Source organism: Rhineura floridana, chromosome 13, assembly GCF_030035675.1.
Source record: "Rhineura floridana isolate rRhiFlo1 chromosome 13, rRhiFlo1.hap2, whole genome shotgun sequence".
NCBI lineage: Eukaryota > Metazoa > Chordata > Lepidosauria > Squamata > Rhineuridae > Rhineura > Rhineura floridana.
Genome location: NC_084492.1, coordinates 12,433,857 through 12,455,611, shown reverse-complemented (window position 1 = coordinate 12,455,611; position 21,755 = coordinate 12,433,857). Strand labels below are relative to the sequence as shown.

General features: G+C 43.0%; 1 protein-coding gene across 1 annotated transcript; it reads right to left on the bottom strand.

The window, feature by feature from the left end:
• Positions 1–2,822: 2,822 nt before the first annotated feature.
• CMC2 (C-X9-C motif containing 2) lies at positions 2,823–21,741 on the bottom strand. Its single transcript, XM_061594558.1, has 4 exons — positions 21,612–21,741; positions 9,811–9,935; positions 7,201–7,272; positions 2,823–3,929 (listed from the first exon to the last, which is right to left on the bottom strand). The coding sequence occupies exons 2-4, from the start codon at positions 9,889–9,891 to the stop codon at positions 3,855–3,857; spliced, it is 228 nt and encodes a 75-aa protein (XP_061450542.1). The 5' UTR covers positions 9,892–9,935; positions 21,612–21,741; the 3' UTR covers positions 2,823–3,854.
• Positions 21,742–21,755: the final 14 nt, after the last annotated feature.

The window sequence follows — 21,755 nt, the reverse complement described above, 5'->3', positions numbered from 1 at the left end:
AGTTCCCTGTGTTCCTAGATATCAAGCTGCGTAGGGCTTTGTAGGCAGGGAAAATCTGGCTTTGTAGACAGTTGATGTCATTGGGTAGATAACATGGTGCCCTCCAGATGTTGTTGGACTACAACTCCTAACATCCCTGACCACTAGCCATGATAGTTGGGGCTGATAGGAGTTGGAGTCCATCAGCATTGGAGGGCATCACGTTGGTTACCCTGCTCCAGTAGCGTAGTGGCAAATTCAGAAGTGCAGGATCCTTTCATGATAGTCATGCCACAACCAGTCACAGCTGCAATCCCTTTTCCACTTCCCCTCATCTCCCTTAGTCTCCCTGTCATCTCATGAGTCCACACTCCACTACAACAGACAATCCTAGGGGCCAATCAGCATGAAACGGGAGGCTGTGTTAACTACTGAAAAGAGTCTTCTCAGGGGGTGACTCACCTCCTTTCACTCTGATTGGCTCCAATCAGCATGAAACGACAAGGACTCTTCTCAGTGGCTAACACACTCTCTTTTCATACTGAGTCAATGTTGCTAGGATTGAGCTGCTAGCATCCTTTTCCAGCTGAATTCAAAAACTGTTTTCTTTCTCTGGCCTAACTGTTCCTCAGCTGGTCCCCACCCTGGCAGGAAGGTGACACACAGACACATAAAAAGCTGCTTTATACTAGGTGAGACTCTGGATCCATCTAGCCTAGTATTGTCTATTCTGAGTGGCAGCAGCACACCAGGGTCTCAGGTGAGAAGGGTTTTTTCCATCACCTGCTACTTGATCCTTCATACTGGAGATGTCAGGGATGGAACCTTTTCTGACTGCAAAGCACTCACTCTTCCACTGTACTCCAATTCCCTTTCTATGACACGTTCCAGGAGCTCATTGGAATCCACTAACCATTCCCCTATGGCTCAGCTTTCCAACCCCAAAACTATGCAAGATAATAACAGTAATTCTCATAAAACCAATGGAAAAGAAACCAAGAACTACTCAGAGTAGACCAACTAAAATCAATGGGCAAGAGTAGCAGGTTCATTAATTTCAGTGGGTCTATTCTGAGTTAACCTTAGTTGAATACAACCCAATGAACCTAGGGTAGCAGCTATTGACTTCAATGGGTATGTGCTGAGTTAGACTAGCACTGGATAGCAGGCAATTTAAAAAGGGGGGGAGTACATGCAACAAAATGTTGTAGTATGAAGGGCTCCTGTTCAGGATACCGCATTCCATCCCCTCCTACCTGGTTTTAAATTTTTCTTCCAGTCAGTGAGCATTCTGTGCCCACTGAGCATGCTCAGTCTTCATTGGACTGTTTTGAAGGTCTTCCCCTGCTTAAAGGTTTGTTTTCCCCCTCCTACAGATATTTCTAACTCTTGGGTTCCCCCAGCCACCTTATAACTTGTGCATAGGTGGTACTGTTCTGGCTACATAAACCACAGCACTCGTGGTCTGACCACCAGAAATACAGGAAATGACTAGGATGATGGTACAAGTGAACAAAATGAAACAAAAACTGGAACATCCAAAGACAAGACTACATGTCTACAGTCGGCATGTCCTCTTCCTCCTGAAAAGCCAGAACCTGACCATTCATCAAAAGGGCAACAATGATGGAGCCAGATGGGCTTCAAAAGGGAATAATAGTTCACATCTAGAGGATGACATCTGAAAAAAAGGGCTAGTCCATTGTATTAATGCACTGAAGTGTGGTGTAGTGATTTAGAGCATGGGTAGCTAACACGTGGCCCTCCAGATGTTGCTGGACTACAATTCCCATCAGCCCCAGCCAGTGGTCAGGGATGATGGGAGTTGTAGTCCAGCAATATTTGGAGGGCTACGTGTTAGCTGAACCCATGGCTTAAGAGTGTTGCACTATGGCTGAGAAGAACTAAATCGATGTCTCCAAGTTTGCTGGGCGATCCTGGGCCAGTCTCGCTATCTCTCAGCCTAACCTCTATCACCAGATTGATGAAAGAATAATATTTGGAAAGAGGGGGTCCATATATACCATTCTTGAACTATTACAAACAGGGACGTGACAAAATGGAAATGGACTGCCTTCAAGTCGATTCCAACTTATGGGCGACCCTATGAAGAGGGTTTTCATGGTAAGCAGTATTCAGAGGTGGTTTTACCATTGCCTTCCTCTGAGGCTGAGAGGCAGTGACTGGCCAAAGGTCACCCAGTGAGCTTCGTGGCTGTGTGGGGATTCGAACCCTGGTCTCCAATGGCGTAGTCCAGCACCTTAACCACTACACCACACTGGCTCTCGGACGTGACAAACATGTCATAAATAAAACCTCAGATAGGGAAAACAACACCGCACCTTTTATGTTGATCCGAATGAATGTGTACGGAAGTCTCTTTCTCTCTCTGTATGTGTGTATACACTTGCTCTTATGGGGAATCTTCTTGGGAGCCACACACCAATGGTGGGCAGGGCCAGAGGCAAAAGGGAATAGAGGACTGGGTGTGCCTTCCTACAGTAGGGTACCATTCAAGCCATGCAAAAAGCCAACCATTTTTGCACCCCCTCCACACTCCTCTCTCTCGATCCAGGCAAGCGAGAGGCATTGTCATAGCCTGAAGACATATTCCAGGCAGGCAAAATGGCACAAGGAGGGCCCAGAACAAGGCCAGGGAGCATCCTGCCCTTGGGAGAGTCCTGAGGGCCGGAGAGGACTGCATCTGGCCCCCAAGCTGAAGTTCCCCACCCCTAGTGTAAAGACTGGGGAAAGCATTTGGGGCATGATGGGTTAATTTATATCCAGGCCTTCTTTTCTTTTTGTATTTGTTTAACCTTTGTATCCTGTGGAAAAACTAAGAATAATTTTGGAAGGTTTATTAAAAAGCGTGTAACTTCAGAATCCATCAAATACTTTTTGCTGGTTACACACACACATGCGTACACCCCTGATCCAGCATCAGCATAGTTAAGTTCTTTTTTTCCCGTCCTAAACACAGAAGCATTAATGCACCCAGCTGTTTGTTTGCACCTCCTGGAGGGATTGCCTGCATCATGTTTTGGTGTCATGTTTTGACAGCTGCGCTGAGCAAATAGAATAGTTCTTTATGCACGTGACCATTTGTCTTGATATCTGCAAATTGCTCTCACAAATATTAGGCATTCCTTGCTAGAGATTTCACTTTTAAAAAGGAAACGGGAGTCAGATCCAGCAAATTTCTTAAAACCAGAGCTGTGTGTGCAGGCCACCATTCTTTGCGGTAACAGAAAAAATGTACAGTGTGGTTGCAGGATCCGACTTCTCGAGTCTCAAACAAGAACTTTACAACAGCAGCTCCCTGACGTCTCAGGCAACAGTTTTTTCCCCAGCCTTGCTATCAAGAGATCTCTTTAACTAGAGATGCCAAGGACTGAACCTGGGACCTTTTGCATGCAAATCACGTGCTCTGCCACTGAGCTGTCATTCCTCTTTGCAGAAAAACTTTAGAAGCAATTACACTTCGCTAAGACTATCAGTGGCCTCTAGTCATGATGGTCATTATACTACCTCCAGGATCAAAGTGGCATGCCAATACCAATAGTCGGAGAACATCAGTGGAAGAGTTATTGCCCTTGCGTTCTGCTTGTGGGCTTCCCATGGGCATCTGGATGGCCTCAGCAGGACAGACAACGCTGGCATAGATAGGCCTTTGCCCTGATCCAGCAGGCCTCCTACATTTTCTAAAGTCTCTCAACCAAATAATTAAAGTGCACCGAAATCTAACAGGTGCCAACTGCAGCCATTTTTATTGCAAACATTTTGGATTAAATAGTTTTCTGTATTCAGGTATCCAGCAGACACGACAATGTTTTCCTTTAGCAGTCCATATGATGTACAATCAGTCACTAGCTGTACTATTGTTCTGAAGCTCTCAGTTTTTCTCTCATCTTTTCTGCATGTGCTTGATTCTTGGCTCTGTTTTCTTGATACTAAAAGGGGAAAAAAAACCCAAAGTGATAAATGAATAATAGATAAGTCACGTCATTACATTAAAAATGCAGCATAGGTTTATCGCTCAAGAAGGAAATAAATGTTTTTTGTAGGACACAAATTACATTTGCATTGGTAAAACAAAAAACCACTAAAACGCCCCACTAGGATTATTATTTAATTTGCATCTTTAGCGACTCCATTTGCTTTAGGTGCAACACAGCTTTCAAAAGCAAACAAAATAAAATTGCTCTTTCCGAGTGCCATATGCTTTCTAAAACTTCAAGTGGATACTCAATATGCATTTTTAAACTATGAGGTCTAGCAAACCACCCTAGTGAAAGTTGAACCCCTCGGATTTGAACAGTTACTGACTAGTGCCAACACCAGTTTTGGAGGGGCGAAGTGAGTAAGCGGGTTGTGGCAATGCAGCTTTCGGCAGGAGAGAGGCAATATGGGTAATGGAGCCATCAGTATGCTGGTGACACCTAACTCCATCACTCATTTGCATCTGAATCTATGGAGGGAGCTGAAAGGCTAAACTGCTGCATGATCGCTGTAAAGGACTGGATGGGGTGTCACAATCCAAACAACGCAGATGTACTGTTGATAGGCAGGCTACCTGGCCCAGGTTTACAGCCTGTCCTGGGTGCGGATGCATTCTGCCTGAAAAAGCAGGTGCATAGTTTGAGGCTACTCCTCAATCCAGTATTTCTGCTAGATGTACGGGTTGCATCAGTGATGGGTGTGTGTGCCTTTTTCAGCGTTGGACAGGACACCAGCTGCAGCTCTTCTGGACAAAGGCGGACCTTGCCAATGTCATACATCCCACAGTGACCTCCAGATACACCTACTGAAGCAAGTTCTACACAGGGCTACCCCCTGAAAAGCATCTGGAAATTCCAACTAGTGCAAAATGCTGGCACCAGGGGCTGGCATTCAATGCTAGTCCTATTCACAGTAGACCAACTGAAGTTAATGAACATGACTGACTTAGGTTCATTAATTTCAGTGGGTGCATTCTGAGCAAGACTGAGTTGAATACAACGCAAGGTGATTAGATTCCATCACATCGTTTTTGTGTGATCTGCACTGGTTGCTGATTAGTCTTTGGGTTCAATTCAACGTGCCCTCAACAGTTTGGGACCTAGGTACCTTAAGGACCATCTTCTCCTGTATGTTTCTCCCTTCATTGTCCTATTGTCATCTATAGGCCTGCACCAAATATCTGGACCTCGTGAGCTGAGGCTATTAACCAGAGTTAGGGCCTTTTCTGTTGTGGCACCTGCCAGGCCCCACCATTATACTACTTTAGGTGGTTGGTGAAGACATGGCTGTTTTGAAAAACAAAAACCTCCAACTGACTAATTTTTTTCAGTGGCATACATTTTGTACTTATTTGATGGATGTCTGGAACCATTACGTTCATTTTTGGCTTTGGGTTCCTGTACTGATTAGGTGAATGGGTTTAAATTTGGGGGATTGTTGTTTTGTTTTATATTGTTTTGCAATTGATTTAGTAGATGCCCTGAGTTTCTCGGGAGCAGTAGGCAGAACAGGGTTTTTTATGACTACATCCAAATAAAATGTACCCATTAGAAAGCCAAATTCCATCGCAGAATGCAGGCATTGTGGAATAAACGCAGTCCTGCATGTAAACATACACACAAATCTACCAGAGGATTACCACCTATTCTCACATTTCTATCCTGCCTTTCTTCTGTCCTGGAACTCAAGATGGCATATTGCTATCACTATTTATTAATTTTGAATGAATGAATGAAGTCTTTATTGTTCAGAGCCATAGGCTACCACAATTAAACAGATGTAAAAAGAAGATACAAAAATTATTAATTTTATATCCCATCTTTCCTCCCAAAAGGTGTACACGTGGTTTCTTTGGGGAAGGATTGTAGCTCAGAGGTAAAGCATCTGCCTTGCATGCAGAAAGTCCCAGGTTCAACCCCCAGGATCTCCAGGTAAGGCTGGGAGAGACTCCCTGTCTGAAACCCTGGAGAGGAGCTGCCAGTCAGTGTAGACAATACTGACCTAGATAGATCAATGGTCTGACTCAGTATAAGGCAGCTTCCTAGGCAGTCATCCATCCAAGCACTGGCCAGACTAGCATCTGCTTAGTTTCAGCAAGGTGGTGGCCCCATATGGCTGTGACCAGAAGTTCCAAGTGATAACAGTTTAAGGCTCGTCATCAGAGGGGGGAGGATTCATATGGTGTGGAGCATGTGTAAGTGTACAACCCCACAGCTTTATCTCTTAACCAGGAACTTCATCTATGTCCTTTGTACATCAGTCACACCTCTGCCCTTTCACAAGCATAAAGAACATTTAATCCCTAGAGGAAGCACTCGCCTTGGAGATCACACTGCCCATTGAAGGTGTTTGTTTATATAACAAAAGGTTATATTCCACTTGATTGTAGAAAACCTCTAAGCCGTTTACAAAACAAAAATAATCAATAAAACAGTTAAAAACAAGCAACAATTTTTTAAAAAAAACAATTAAAACAGCAGCAGACTAAAAAGATTAAAACACATCAACACCAGTGGAATTCCCTCCCCTTGAATAGTAGGCAGGCGCCATCTCTGCTATCTTTTCGGTCCCTTTTGAAGACTTTCCTCTTTCAACAAGCCTTTTAAGTTGAGACCTATCCCAGTCTGCGTCTGTGTTAGAATTGCTTGTTAATATGCGTTTTTTAAAAATAATATGTTTTTAACCCTTTTTAAAAAGATGTTTTTAAAGCTTTTTTTAAAAAATGTTTTTAACGTTGTTTTGTTTTAATGTATTTTTAGGTCTGTTTTTATGATGTTTGAATGGGTTTGCCTAAACAGAAATGTTTTAAACAGGCACCGAAAGAAATATAGCAAACGTGTGGAACGAGTATTATGCGGCCCCTGTAATGGGGCCACTTCCACAGATCGAAGTTAGGCTCTGCTGTTTTAGAATCCAACAAAAGGTGTACAGACTTGTCCTGTTCCTACAGACTGTTCCAGAGGGATGAATAGACTCGCAGACAGTATCTTATTCCTCTTTGGAAAACTGTTTTTATTTGTTGCACTTTATGGTTGTTGTACACAGCTATGATATTTGGTTGATTTTAGCTGTCCATAAATATTTCAAATAATAAATAAATATTGTAAGTATGGGTGTGAACATTTTTGTAAAATTCCAGCCCTAGACTCCAGAGGAAGACATGCAACTGAAGGCGGTGCATGGGAACATTTCGATGGTCCAGCATTATTGTCAGTGACTTACCTCTTTCTTTAAGCACTTCCTCATTTCTCTATCAATGTCATTGCAGCGGCCAAAAAACCTCATGAAAGAATGCTGAGAATGAGAAGGGAAAAGCAACCCTTTAATTAAATTTGCTGCGTTTTTAAGTGGGGTGGCAGGCAAAAGAGAAAGAAATCTGTGGCTTTCCAGTGCCGCAACCTCCTCCCTCCCCCTCAAAAAAGTAAAGAATTTTGTTGAGCATATGCAAGCCTTTTGGAGTGTCTGACAAAGATTTATGGATCTCAGCCTTGGTTTAAGAAGAGGGAAGGGAAAGGACAGGAAGTGGATGGAGTGCAGGAATTGTTCCTGCACATGCATCCCAAGAAAAGGCCTTGAGCAGTTGACTTATTTGCCTCCAACCCTGAAATCTCTCATCTATAGCTGTTGCACCCATTCAGAACACAGAAATCTGCCTTACTCTGCCCTGGTTTGCACATCACACTAACCTAAATTATGGCTTACTGTGAATGTGTGAGCATGCAGGCTCTGGGAGAGGAGATAGCAGCTGCTTCACTCTTTCTCAGTCATTTTGCTGCTGCACTGAACTAAGCCATGGTTTGGCTAAGCAAGTTGTCCAAACCTGGGCTCATGCTTTAGCTCTCCCAGACTGTAACCACCGTCTGTACACCATAGGCCAGACCTTGGTTACCCCAAATAACCTAGATTTAACTACCTCATATCACAAAGGCTTCCTGACCCACTCTGAATAGTTTCATTCTTACATACATACACCCCAAAATGGAATAGCATTTCACTAGATATGAATTTTCTTTCATGAAACCTTCTCCCCCTCTAATTTGGTTCAGCCCTAGCCACAATAGGCAACCAGTTCAATGCTAACTACAGTCTCAAAAAACTTTAGGAGCCTAGACACCAGTTCAGTACAGGACTGAACAATTGTTTCAAAATCCTTAGCAATAGCGTCCCATTTGTATGCAGGTTTCTACCCCATTTCTTAGATTTGCCTTGTATTGGCCCCAACAAAAACATGTTTCCAAAGATCTAACATGAAACAATGAAGAGATCATAAAAGCTAACTAAGAAACAAGGGGAGGGGGAGTGCTTTTGTACTTAGCAGTTCAAAAGAAAAGAGTTCATTTTCGGGATCAAGACCACAAATGCAGACATTCCACTTCTGCAGGAAACTCTTTTAAGGCAATTAAATCTTTACTGTTGCTTCTACACCCATAGCAAACAAGCAGCAGTAATTTTTAAGGTGCCAGCTGCATCGTCTGCAGTTTTAGACTGAGAATAGGGGTGTCCCCCCACTTTCTTTTTTCAAAGGCTGTGCTTCCATTCCTGTTCTTCCAGCAATCCAATATACATATCAAGTAGGACTGATGATAAACCACATCTTTTTAAATGTATAATTATATGTAACGTTCCACCTAGCCTCTTAAAACCTGAAAGGATTATAGTGGTTCATGAATATTAATGGAGAGAAAGGCTCCCTTGCAGCCACGGACAGGCAAGGATGTTACCACCGATTAATTCTACTAAGCAACAAAAGAAATCTCTTAATTATGTACTATAGCATAATTAGGCAGCAGCAAGACACTTCCCGTTGCTCGAAGAGAACAACTGCCGCTAAGGGGGGCGGATGAGTGAGACAATACCCATTGCTGCAGGACACCCTTCCATTCCTACTTCCCCAGCGACACCCAAGTCTTCATATGTGAGAACGTTGGGCCAATAGGTAAGAACCTAGTGACTTCTACCTCTACAGCCAGTGGCAATATACTTCCAAATACAGTAGGGCCCCGCTTTGTGGCGCTCCGCTTTGCAGCGTTCCACCGAAACGGCGGTTGTCAATTGCAGAAAGGCCCCGCTCCTATGGCACTTGTTCCACTTTTACGGCGTTTTTCAGGCATCGGGTGCCATTTTAGACAATGTTAGTCAATGCATTCCGCTTTACGGAGGATTTCGCTTTGCAGTGGTGGTCTGGAATGGAACCTGTCATATGAGCAGGGCCCTGCTGTACTAGCTGCTGGAAACAGCGGGAGTGCAGAGTGCTGTTGCGCTCAGGTCTTGCTTGCGAGTTTCCCACAGGCACCAGGTTGGCCACTGTGAGAACAGGATGCTGGACTAGATGGGCCACTGGCCCGATCCTGCAGGGCTCTCCTTATGTCCACCACCGCCAGCCCCCGTCCCCACAAGTGGCAGTCTCAGTGGATTGAAAAGTTACCGAGGATAGCGAGAGCCACACCAAGTTGGACTTGTGGGGTGGGGGCAGGAATACTGACCATTCCCACTTCTCTTCACCTCCAAATGAGAAGATTGCATTCCACTACTTTACATGAGGGCACATGCACACTTCTGGCAAAAGAAATAAAAGAGGAAATGAAATTTTCTCCTGTGGAAATGGGCAGGCTTGCAGCCACCAAATCAGCTTAACTTGTTTAACTTTCTAAAGGCGCCATCAGCAACGTGTGTGCTGTTCAGCTGGGGAAGGGAAAGGAAGCCCTTTAGGAAGAACTGAGCTATGTCGTGCTCTTACTGACTGAAAGCTGTCGCATCTAACCACAGGATCTTGGGGTAAACATTTTATTTCAGGAGACAGTTCAGTGCTTGGAGTTTTAGCAGAAGGCTTACCTCTTTGTGACACTCCTTGAGCAGACTGATAACAAGGTTGCATTCTTCGCTGTGCAGATGAGGAGACAGGTCTGGGTGCATCGTGAATTAAGGAGAGCTCATGAGCAAAATCTGAAGTCTTCTACCTGTCAATATTGTGATACATTTTTATATCCAAGAAAATGCCACTTGGGACATCTTGCCTTGTGAGTGTATATTGGTGAAAAGGTATAACTATCAGAACCAAAGCATGGTTATAACGTACTATTTGCACTTGGCTCTGAATTTTTTGTAAGTCGCTCACAGACTGTCTTTGTAGTGAGCAATTAATAAGTCAGATAAATTCTAAAAATTAATTATATTTATTCATAGTTTTCTACAAAAAAAGTCTCTAAGCATCTTACGAATATATAAAACACCAAACAGCTATTTAAAAGCAAATACATAGAATAAAACACAACAGAACAAAAATTTCCAGAGGTGTTCATCCAACAACAACAATAAAAACAATGAATACTAACCCCACCCCACTAAAGCATATATAACACAAACAGCCCATAAATCATACCACAGTATGCTGATGATAATATTATTCATCATATGCTTATTTTCTACAACGGGTTGGTGATCTTAGATGAGTCCATCAACCAAGAGCAATGTCTATATTTGCCTTCTGCCCAACTAAAGGTTCTGCATAGTGAAAAACCTTACATGTTCCCTTATCAACAGACAAAATGGGCCAGGAGACAATAGATTAGGAAACTGGTTCTGCGAGCTGAAATAGCAGCAAATTGGTTTTGAAACCTAAACAAGTTTCATGCATAGTTTATTATGCATGCCAGGTGTGAGGGGCTGGGGGAGAGTGTCAGCTGTCCAAGTAAATCAGCCCCACTGGGTTAGTTTAAGCCCCTTGTAAGGCTGTGATCCTAGCAGGCACATTTTCAGTCCCATTGATGGGAGTGTAACTTATTTTTGCTTGAGCTTGGATTGGGATGGAGGCTGCTCTTTGGATCCCAGCCATTAATCACTGCACTTCTAGTTCTAACTAGAACAGGCTCCTCTGGGTCCTACGTACATAATAAAGAAAATGGTAAAAGAGAGTCAGTAGATTACACAGGGTCTCTTTGGGAAGCAAGCCATTTCAGAAATGGCAGAAAATGCAGTTGCTTGATAAAGCACTATTTGCTCAAAACATGTTGGGATTTATACAACAGATATCAATAAATTTATCTCCAGTATCTGTTACAACTTCTCTTTGGGTCTCTCTCCCACCCGCGCCTGGCCACCAAAAGGCAGCTCCCTTGGGGAGATTACTTGCTATTCCAGTTTCTGCTTTGCTTCATCTCATCCTCCATGAGAGTTAGCTTATCAGAACTAAAGCTTTATTTCCACCTTATCTCTACTAACCATAAAGGGATACAGCAGCAGTATATGTCTCAATTTCCGACTGCCTCAGTATGTGCACATTGCTGATGCTCTCAACACGTGTCCCAACATGTGTCCCACGGCATCACGCAGGATGCAAGGTGTGCTACTCCCTCCCCTTCAAAAAAGCAATCAGGAAGAAAATCTTCCTGGAAGGCCTTCAAAGCTGATCTCGGGGGGCCATAAACCCATAGAAGCAAAACTAGCAAGCCCGAAGAGATAATTTTAATAAACATGATCTATCAAAGTTCTTTTCTGATTGCATCACATAGAGAGAAGGAGGCATGACCTCAGATAATTTTACCGTAGCCCGTGTTAAAAGCTATTCAGCTATGGCAAGTTAGAGCCAACCTACAAAATGAAAGGGACTGCCTTCAAGTCGATCCCGACTTACAGCAACCCTATGAAGAGGGTTGTCATGGTAAGCGGTATTCAGAGGGGGTTTACCATTGCCTCCCTCTGAGGCTGAGAGGCAGTGACTGGCCCAAGGTCACCCAGTGCATTTCATGGCTACACGGGGATTCGAACCCTGGTCTTCCGGTCATAGTCCAACACTCTAACCACTACACCACACTGACTCTCGTAAAATGAGATAAGGAAAGGTTATTATCCCTTTGAGCTTTTAGGGTGGGCTAGAAATGAAATGGTAGTTGACCAAGAAGGTATGTATGTATGTAAGTATGTATGTATGTGTATATATATATATATATATATCAGAGATGGGGATCTTCAGGCCTGGATGCCAAATGCGGCCCCTCAGGCCTCTCCATCTGGCCCTTTGGGTTCTCCCAGGCCACACCTCCTCCTGAACCACACCCTCCACCAGCCCTGCTTTGTACCCTCCTTGATTTGGGAGGGGTGTTTAAGAAAGGGGGCCCCTTTTTTTTCCTCCAAAGTTTTCCAGGGTTTTTTCCCAGGCCTTCACATCTCTGTGCCTAACACCTACCAAATGGAATAATCAAATCTGTAAAACTTACAATCAGAAAATAAAATGCAGAATGTTTGGCTGAGATTTGTTGATACTGCAGCCAGAACCTCTAAAGCAGCCGGTGGAGGCTGGCCCATTAGGGCAAATGGGGCACTGCCCTAACCAACTTCAGTCCGCCCTCAGCCAGCCCACATCTGCATGCCTTGTAACTTAGGACCAGTCCAGGGGATGGTCCTGGCTGTCAGCTTCCTCCTCTTTAGTCTCAGGTCTGCCAGACCTCAGCAGAGAACAGGATGGGAGCAAAATTAGAATTCGTTGGCTCTGCCTGTCATTGGTCTGACACTATCTCCTGCTGGCCTCCCAGCCTTCTGCCCTACCAGATCCAATAGGCAACAGCCACCATGGAAAACAGCCTCCCCCAGCACAAGCTCAAAAGTCAAACCAAATGGGTTGGGGAGCAAATTCTGCAAGCATTTGATATGGAATATTAAAAATCAATATCCTTTTGTATGTCGACAAACCAAAATACTAGGTTTGCACATGAGACTCGGATACAAATCCTTGCTCAGGATTTATAGAACGGCCTTGGGGAAAACGCTGCCTCCCAGGATGACCCACCTCATAGCACTGGTGGGAGGATAGATAAGCAATTCAACATACTTTGTACACTGAAAAGTGGTAGATTTCGAAAATAATCTGGCAAAGCAGCACCCAGCAGGATTGAACATTCCACTTGTCATCTGTTGAGCAAAGGATTAAATCCTGCTAGTCTGGCTACACATGCCAGCTACCTGTGACATCCGCTGATTGACAGGTGGGTGTGGTTAAGGGGAAATGGCCAAATTGGCAGGACAAAATTGGCCCATGGGCCAGAGTTTCCCCACCCCTCACTGTATACTAGCAGTGCATTCATTCTCTTGAGTGTGGATCCTTATGTAGCCAAAATGGCACTACCCCCACACAAAGAGGGATGTGTCACCAGGCTCAAGTTAACTCCAAAGGTGTGCAAAAGCATTTTTAAAAAACAAAACTTTAAAGGGGAAAAGTGTGCTTGTATATGGGAGAAACACCTCAAAATAGCCCAGAGAGGACTAAACATGTTCAGTGGCCATGGACTGCTGAATGTTGAAGAGAACCCCCCGCCCCGAAAACTAGAGGGAAGGGGGGAATGGAATGCAGCCAGTCACTCTTTCTCAGCCTAACCTACCTCTCAGGGTTGTTGTGAGGATAGAATGGAGGGGAAGATTATGTAGGCTGCCTACATAGCTCTTTTGGAGAAGGTGGAATAAAACGGTAATAAAATAAATTAGGGGAAGGGCTGTAGCACATACTTTGCATGCAGAAGTTCCCAGGTTCAATCCCTGGCATCTTCAGGTAGAGAAATGCCATCTGAAACCTTGGAGAGCCACTGCCAGTCAGTGCAGACAGTACTGGGCTAATGGAGCAATGGTCTAACTAGGTATAAGGCAGCTTCCTGTGATCTCTGTCTGACAAGCCTGCCAGTTAGAACAGGCAATAGATGATATTTAGTTTTGACAATTGAAGGGCCATAGGTCAGCGATAGAGCATCCGATTTGCATGCAGAAGTTTCCAAGTTCAGTCCCTGGCATCTCCAGGTAGGAGCGGTAATGTCCTCTGTTTGAAACCCCGGAGAGCGTCTGCACTCACTGTAGACAATACACTTAAAATGATGGTCTCACTCAGCATGAAGCAGCTTCCTATATGCCACAGATCAGCGATATATCAGAGCAACTATCAGCATAGCATCTATGTGCATGCAGAGGCTGCATTCCCCTCCTTTGCTCATACAAAGCTAAACAAGAGAGGCAGGAAACAACAACTGTACGTATACACACAGCCTCATCTCCAGATGTCTCAATTTGCACTCTGCTACTGAGCTTTCCTGCCAGCGCTTCACTCAAACCACAGCAGAGCTCTCTTTCTCTCCCCACTGCCAAATCATTCTCCAACACTGAGCTCCCCGAGGAAAAAATGAGCAAGATCGTTCAGTCAAACGTCAAGAGATGATTTGTTTGTACTGATGACAAAGCAGCATTATCCTTAGCTCAAGACTTCTAACCTCAGGATGTCAAGAGTCCCCACAGAAATGGCACTTCTTTTCTTCCTCAGGAGAGAGCGCTGTTTAATAAATAGCAGACAGTGGTTTTTCACTCGCCTACAAAACGAATGGCACCGCTTTACATCCCCTAAGGAGGCCTAACTCTTAAGTTATATAGGATTGACAAAATGGGCTAACAGCAAACTCATTCTCCGAGTAACGTTCTTCATGCAGCAAAAGCAGCAGCATGCACACACATGGGGGTATCAGCAGATTCAGAGGAACCTCAAGGTTTGTAGAAGTGCAACCCCCCCTTAAATAGAATTCAGAAATAGATTCCCAAGACTTGTTTTTTTAAATATGCATGCCTCCGACAGTGATGTAAGTTTTTCCAAATTTGAACTGGAAAATGTTCAGTTTGCCCAGGAACATTTAGTGATGCTCTAGAGCAAACGTGGGGAGCCTTTGGCCCTCCACAGGTTGGGAAACTCCAACTTCCATCACCCCTGACCATTTGATGGGGCTGATGGGAGTTGGAGTTCCAGAACATCTGGAGGGCCAAAGGTTCACTACCTACCCTAGAGGATGATCTAATGTTTACTTTACTTGTATTTTGTAAACCAAGGTAAAAGCTTTGAAACTGCCAAGATGGTCTAGTGTTTATTTGCCACTGAATTCATGCACTGTTACTAATGAACTTATGAAATGGAAAATCTTCCACAGAAAAAGGAAGTACTGGAACAATCTCTGTCCCACATCTGTGGTCTCAGACTTTCATAGTTCTGGGATATGTCACTATGCAACACGAACATTTCCAAAATGATACTTAGCCTTTGAAAATAATACTTAGACAATAGTGTTGCTCCTGCAGCTGCAGCCATGCTTTTCTCCTTTCGCCACAGATACAAGAAAGGCAGGTTTAAAGTGGATAGTTAGGCGTGGAAGGAGATGGAAAATGTGAAAAAAAAGATGGAAAATGTAAACAAGGCCCCTGGGGAACTGTTGCAAATCTGACAACATGACTGCAGGTGAAGAGAAAATCGTATTTCACGGCAACTTTGTGTCTTTGGGGGAAGTGTAGCCTATCAAGACTTGTTGCTAACTAGAAAGAGTTTTAATCATAATTTAAGGCAGATGGGTTTATTCCTCACTAAAAAGAATTTCTGTGCAGAAACCAACTCACAACTTTCTTTGAGCGAAATACATCTTTATGATTGTTAGTTATACCACGACTGGATGTTTAACTAGGCTTGGGTAGAAGCTTTCCTGCATTTATGCCACTTACAACCTATACGCCAACAACAACAACAGTTCTATATAAAAATGCCTGCCACAAGGTGGTGTGGGGGCCAAGAAAAGCAAACATGACCATTAGCTGCTTTTTCTAGTAACCACCAACATGAAATTCATCATTCATTCATGCATTTCTTCCACTCCACTTGCAGAATTCTAGTGCTGGATAGTTCACACGGCCCCATTTTATTTGTACAGATTAGGTTTTGGTCAGGACTACTTGCCAAGGTTCAAGTCACACCATGAGGCCCATTAAGGACCCACATTTTTTGCAAAAATCACAGCTTTAGAAGCCAGTCCTTCCAGGCAATGTCATGCATTCATGCCACCACAACGTAGGCAGGGTTTCTTCCAAATCTGAGCCTGCACACGCTATCTAGAGAATAAACTTGAAACTTCATAAACAAGTTTTATAGTAAACTGGCAGCCAAATCAGTCCACAATTAAATTATGCCAAAGTGCTCGGCATGCATCCTACTGAAGTTGGGTTTTTTAAAATTATTTAATTAATGAAATAAGATATAACAGAATACCAAAAAAGAAAAATACAGTTAATATCCTTTGTATGCACTTGGACAACAATTCACAAATTACAAAAGAACCATTCATAAATCAAAGCATAAATTAAATTTATAAACCACTTTGAGGTTTTATTACAATCAAGTGGTATATAATTTTTGTTAAATAAAATGAAAGCATTAAAGGTGAGTCAGAAGGATTCTACAGGGCCAAGAGTATCAATCCGAGTTCACAGTTAAGCCTTTATCTTTCTACCTAGCTATTCAGAGGCCTTTCAGAGGAACAAATTTACCACCCAAATTGTTTATGCGATCAGCTGTTGGAATTTAGCATTTCTAACCATTCAGCCCCTTGACCCTGTCAAAGGAAGAAAAAGCTTTTAAAAATGGCAGTCATAAAGTTGTACGTTAACGGTGCAGCTCTATGCATGTCCACCCCAAAGTAAGTTGAGTATAGTTTGAAGCCTATTTCTGCAATCCTAAACATGCTTACTCACAGCATTCATATCCTACTCTTTAGTCAAAAAGTCTGTCAACGCGGCTTACAAAAATCAGGATTGAGACAGTCCCTGCTTTCAGGCTTGCAATCTATAAATAGACATGACACACAAGGAAAAAGGGCATGGGAGGGAGGAGGGAAATGCAAGCTTACTAGAAAGTCTTATCAGACATAGCAGGGTTTGCTTAGGAACATAGAAAGCTGCCAGTCACCAAGTCAGACCATCGGTCCATAGAGCTTAGTATTGTCTACAACAGGGTTGGGTAACCTGTGGCCCTCCAGATGTGGTTGCACTCTCAGTTCCCATCATCCCTGACCATTGACTGTGCTGTCTGGGGCCAATGGGAGATCGAGTCCAAAAGCATGAGGAGGACCACAGATCTACCTTAGAACTTGGGGGTCTAAGCTCTTGAAGGGAGCTTGGTTGTGGCACATACTTCCAGACTAGACTTTCTGGATAAGATCTAAATCATCACACAACCTGCTATGGAAAACTGGGGGGTGGGGGGGTGGGGAGGGAGACAGAGGCGCCTTGTTATAAGGATCCTATAGTATATGTATTTAATTATTTCCCCCACAAAAGGCCGCCCAAATGGCTTATAAGATAAAATCATATAATCATACAATAAAAGAAAACTAATAAAAGAAACAATATAATAAAAGGTAAAAGTACAAATCCAGTTTAGCCACCCATTTCCCAAAATGGGTATGCAATAGGCAACAACAGCACAAGAGCTAACACAGGAGCATGTAAGCCTGCGAGCAGTTGCACATCCTACTTTGAGATTTTGGCTCTCCCAATATTGTTTTTAATCATATTTTTACCTAAAACATATATTATATAAACACATTATAAGTCTAACCCATTTTCAAACCAGACAGAAAAATACAGAAGTGTAAGGACTGAAGTAGCAAAATTAGAATTCCTGATTTGATATTACAACTGAACTGAAGCGCTCAAAGCCCTGAGCTCCTACTGGGAGGAAGGGAGGGATACAAATGTAATAAATCAAACAAACAGACAAATTCTAAATAGAAATATCACTACCTGACAGATGGAGCAATCAAAACTTCCCATTCTGCTGTGCTGGAGGGGGGTTGAATGGGACACAGGTATCCCTCCACCCACCCTGCTGCTCATGTGCCCTAATGTGTCTGTACAAATGATGGACAGGTGAAACCAACCACTGGTGGTATCCTCGCCAGGTGTTTCGGTGGTGGGGAGGGTCCAGCCCAGGATTTGCTAGATCCTGAGCTAGCCCTGCTGCTATCAAGTAACAGCAGAGGACTCTTCGCTGTGCCAGCCTGGGAAGTGGTGCCGCAAAGGGGCATTTTGTACTGCTCTCCCACCTTCCACCCTGGCCAGTGTGACCAGCGGGGATGTGGATGTGGCAGTGGCTGACCTGCTTCAACAAGCCCTGCCGTTACCAGCCAAGGGTCAGGACTGCAGCCTAACAGATTGGATCAATTTCCAAATCTAACATGTTTGTTTGTTACAAATAGTACAACCTTATGGATGTTTACTCAGAAGTAGTTCCACTGTGTTTAATGGGGCTTATTCCCAGGTAGATATGCAGAGGATTGTACTATGAAGTTCATAATCTAGTAAATAGTCCATTTATCTTTTAATATATGAGTAACAACTGAACAAACCATTGTTTTAACAGCCACCAACAATAGGCTGAGAAGTATTTACAGTAGGGCCCCGCTTTTCGGCAGCCTGCTTTTCGGCGTTCCGCTAATACAGCAGCTTTCAATTAGAGTGAGGCCCTACTCATACAGTGCTTGTTCCGCTTTTATGGTGTTTTTCAGGCGTCAGGCACCATTTTATTGACGGATTTCCGCTTTTCAGCAGGTTTCGCTTTTAGGCAGAGGTCTGGAACGTAACCCGCCGTATGAGTGGGGCCCTACTGTACATCTAAAATCCATCAGAGACAGCTTTGTGAGACAACATCTGTAATAAAAGGTAATGTTTTTGTACAACTCCTGTACAGAATGTTTCTGATGGATCCAGACAGCTACTTGTGCCTTTTAAAATATGTATATATATATATGGGCAGCATGTCTCATAGGCCTTTGAAGGCCTACCCACTATAATAATTACATTTATTTTTACATAAACTATTATACTAAATACTCAGCATATAAAATATGAAATGCTCCAAATTCTGATTTTTCCTCCATGCCATGGAAATGCAAAAGAGCCATGAAATTTTGGAAAATGGTAATAAGTAGGACCTGCAAGAAAATGTTGCCATGTGTCCTCACTTTATAACAGGAATGCTTCTGAATAGAACATGTGGGTATGACTTCAAAACTGCTAGATCTACTTTATTAGGTCTGCCAATTAGAGCCAGATACCAAATGGTGGCTCAAGGTGAGGAGCCACATATTTACTATACCCCAAGAGCCAAAGACTGGGATAACCTGCATAAGTCTCTACAACTATGTTATAATGTAATGGCCATTGGCCATAAACAATAAAAATTCTGAATCTCTAAAGACTGGGGTTCTAAACAGCTTAATTTGGGGAAGGGGGGATTTTGTTTTTGCCACTGTAAAATAATCAATAACAGAGAGTCAGAAACTCCAACTGATCTGCTGAAAATCATCCAGAGATCTATCAGTAGATTCGAGCTTAGGGATACCAGGTCAGAAACATCCCAAACCCTAAGATCTTGGGGGCTGGCCCTAGTAATGTCATAGGGGCATGCCTGAGTGATGTCACAGGGGCAGACCCAAATGATGTCATTAAGCATGATACATTAAGCATCAAACAGTTGCTTAGCGCATACAATTCAAACAAAAACATTTTCTCTGATTGGCAATTAAGTTAAAAATCTTAACTAAAAGATGAAGTCTAGGTAGGGAACATTTAATCTAGCCAACTTGCTTCTAGCAAAAAGGGTTTAAGTGCCTTCAGGCCAGTCACCAGAAGGCAATTGCAGGAAAAAAAGAGCCTAGTGTTGTGGAGATGTTTGATGGGAGCACTCAGGAATAAAGATGGATGCCTCCGAAGGCTGCAATTCTAAACACACTTACTAAGAGACTAAGCCCCATAGAACTCAATAGGACTTACTTCTCAGTAGATATGGTTTGGATTCTGTTGTTGATAAAGCTTGACCAGGAATCCTCTGCAAAGATGTCCATATCCAAGTAGGGTTGGCAACCCCCTGCTCAGAATGCCCTGCCCCTACATTTTAACATGGCTGCTCCAAATTTCTTTACAGATTTGACCCTTCACTTCAGAAAGGGGTCTGAGAAATGAGTTAAGAGTAAGAAGATTCTCTACTCTTTTCTTTCCACCCCTGTGGGCTGCTATAAATTCACTTTGACAGCCAACCCAATTCCAGTAAATAATAACTGACAGAGAGAAAACACACGTGGTTTTCTCTACCTTCATAGGCAGCAGCTTGGGAAGAACAACAACTGCAGCCATGCTGCCCAGTATGTGAATTCTCTTTTACCGCTATTGGGCAAGAAACAAACCGTCATGCAAACAACAAGGTGCATCATCAGTGGGTTTAAGAGGGTTGAGCTGACTGCATGGAAACACTGTTGTTGCTTCTATGGATAAAGGGAATGAGGATAAAGGTAAATGAAATGCAAAAAGAAAACCAAAAGACAGTGATGATTCCCTAAATGCAATACCATACCAACAACAACAAGATTCCTATGAATAAGGCAAAAAATTAATATCCCACAACCAGTCAGGATTCCTAAACAAAAACCAAAACTAAAAAAATCCTGGCAACCAGTTAGCCAAGGTCACAGAAATCCCCATGGAGCACCTCACCTGGGGCTGCAGTTAGTGCAGAATCCTGTGGCATGATTGCTGACAAGAGTGAGACCCTATCAGCACATAATACTTCTGCTCTGAAATCTGCACTGGTTGCTGATTTGCTACCAGGCCAAGTTCAAGGTGTGCTTTCCATGTTATGGGTGCCACACAGTACTTGTTCTGCTCTTGTAAGAAATCAGTCCTTTAGTGTGGCAGCACCTACACTTTGGAACTCCCTGTCTATTGACATTAGCAGGTGCCTTCACTGTACTCTTTTTGTCACCTGCTAAAACATTTTTAATTAGGTAACCATACCCAGGCATGTAGAAGCTATTATGTTTTTATCCATTTTAACTCATTGTTGGTTTTATTATTTTGAATATTTTTAAATACCTGTCTTTAATTGTTTTTTCCAATAATTGTTTTGTTTTAATTCTTTCTGTAAACTGCTTTGATATTTTTTTACAATAAAGTGGTATATAAATGTTGTAATTGAAATACATAAACAAATTTTAGAGTCACTGTGGCCCTTGGGTCTCTTTCCATTTGTTAGGAACAAAGGAATCAGGCCATTTGGTGCCATCTAGTTGAGTACTGATGACATGGACTAGCATTGGCGCTCCAGGATTCCAGGCAACAGTCTTTTCCAGAAATTGAATTTTGGACCTTTGCATGCAAACCATATGTCCTACCAATGAGCTACAAACTTTCCCATGTTTAAAAATGTGTCTTTTAAAATTCTTCTTTTTAATTCACTAAAAAAGTAAGTCCTATTTAATTCAATGGGGTTTACTCTGGGTATGTGGGATTAGCATTGCAGCTTTACTCCCAGAAAAGCAAGTACTGGATTAAACCTTCATATTGGGAAGGTTTTCAAAACAGTGCCCTTTTCAACAGCCCAGGAAAATTTAAACTTGCTTGACTCCTGCACACAAAAAGACTGAAAGCTCAATTGATAAAATTTTCAGAAAAGCAGGAAAAAAAACAAGTTTTCTATCTTCCCAGGAAACTGTGACAATTGTAGCTCTGTGAGAGGAACTGGGGTTTCCTAACAACTCTCAGCACCCTTAACAAACTACAGTTCCCAGGATTCCTTGGGGAAAACCATGATTGTTTAAATTGCAATGATACTGCTTTAAATGTATAGTGGAGATGGGGGCCTCAATCAGATACCCAATAAATATTACATAGTTTATATTACACAATATTCATATTATATAAACAGATAAAGTTCCGCTTCGTTATCATTCTTAATCTTCCTCCTCTCTCCCATTTCCACACAGATACCTGCTTTTCCTCAACTTCCCCTTCACACCTACCTAAGTTCTGAAAACTCCCAACACACCCGGAGCAGGCAGAAATCCACAGAAAGGGCAAGACCCGGACATAAACTTCATACGGACCCGGAAGTTGTTGTTTCGTGAACCCTCCCACCACACTGAAACCCCGCCTCCTGCGGTCGC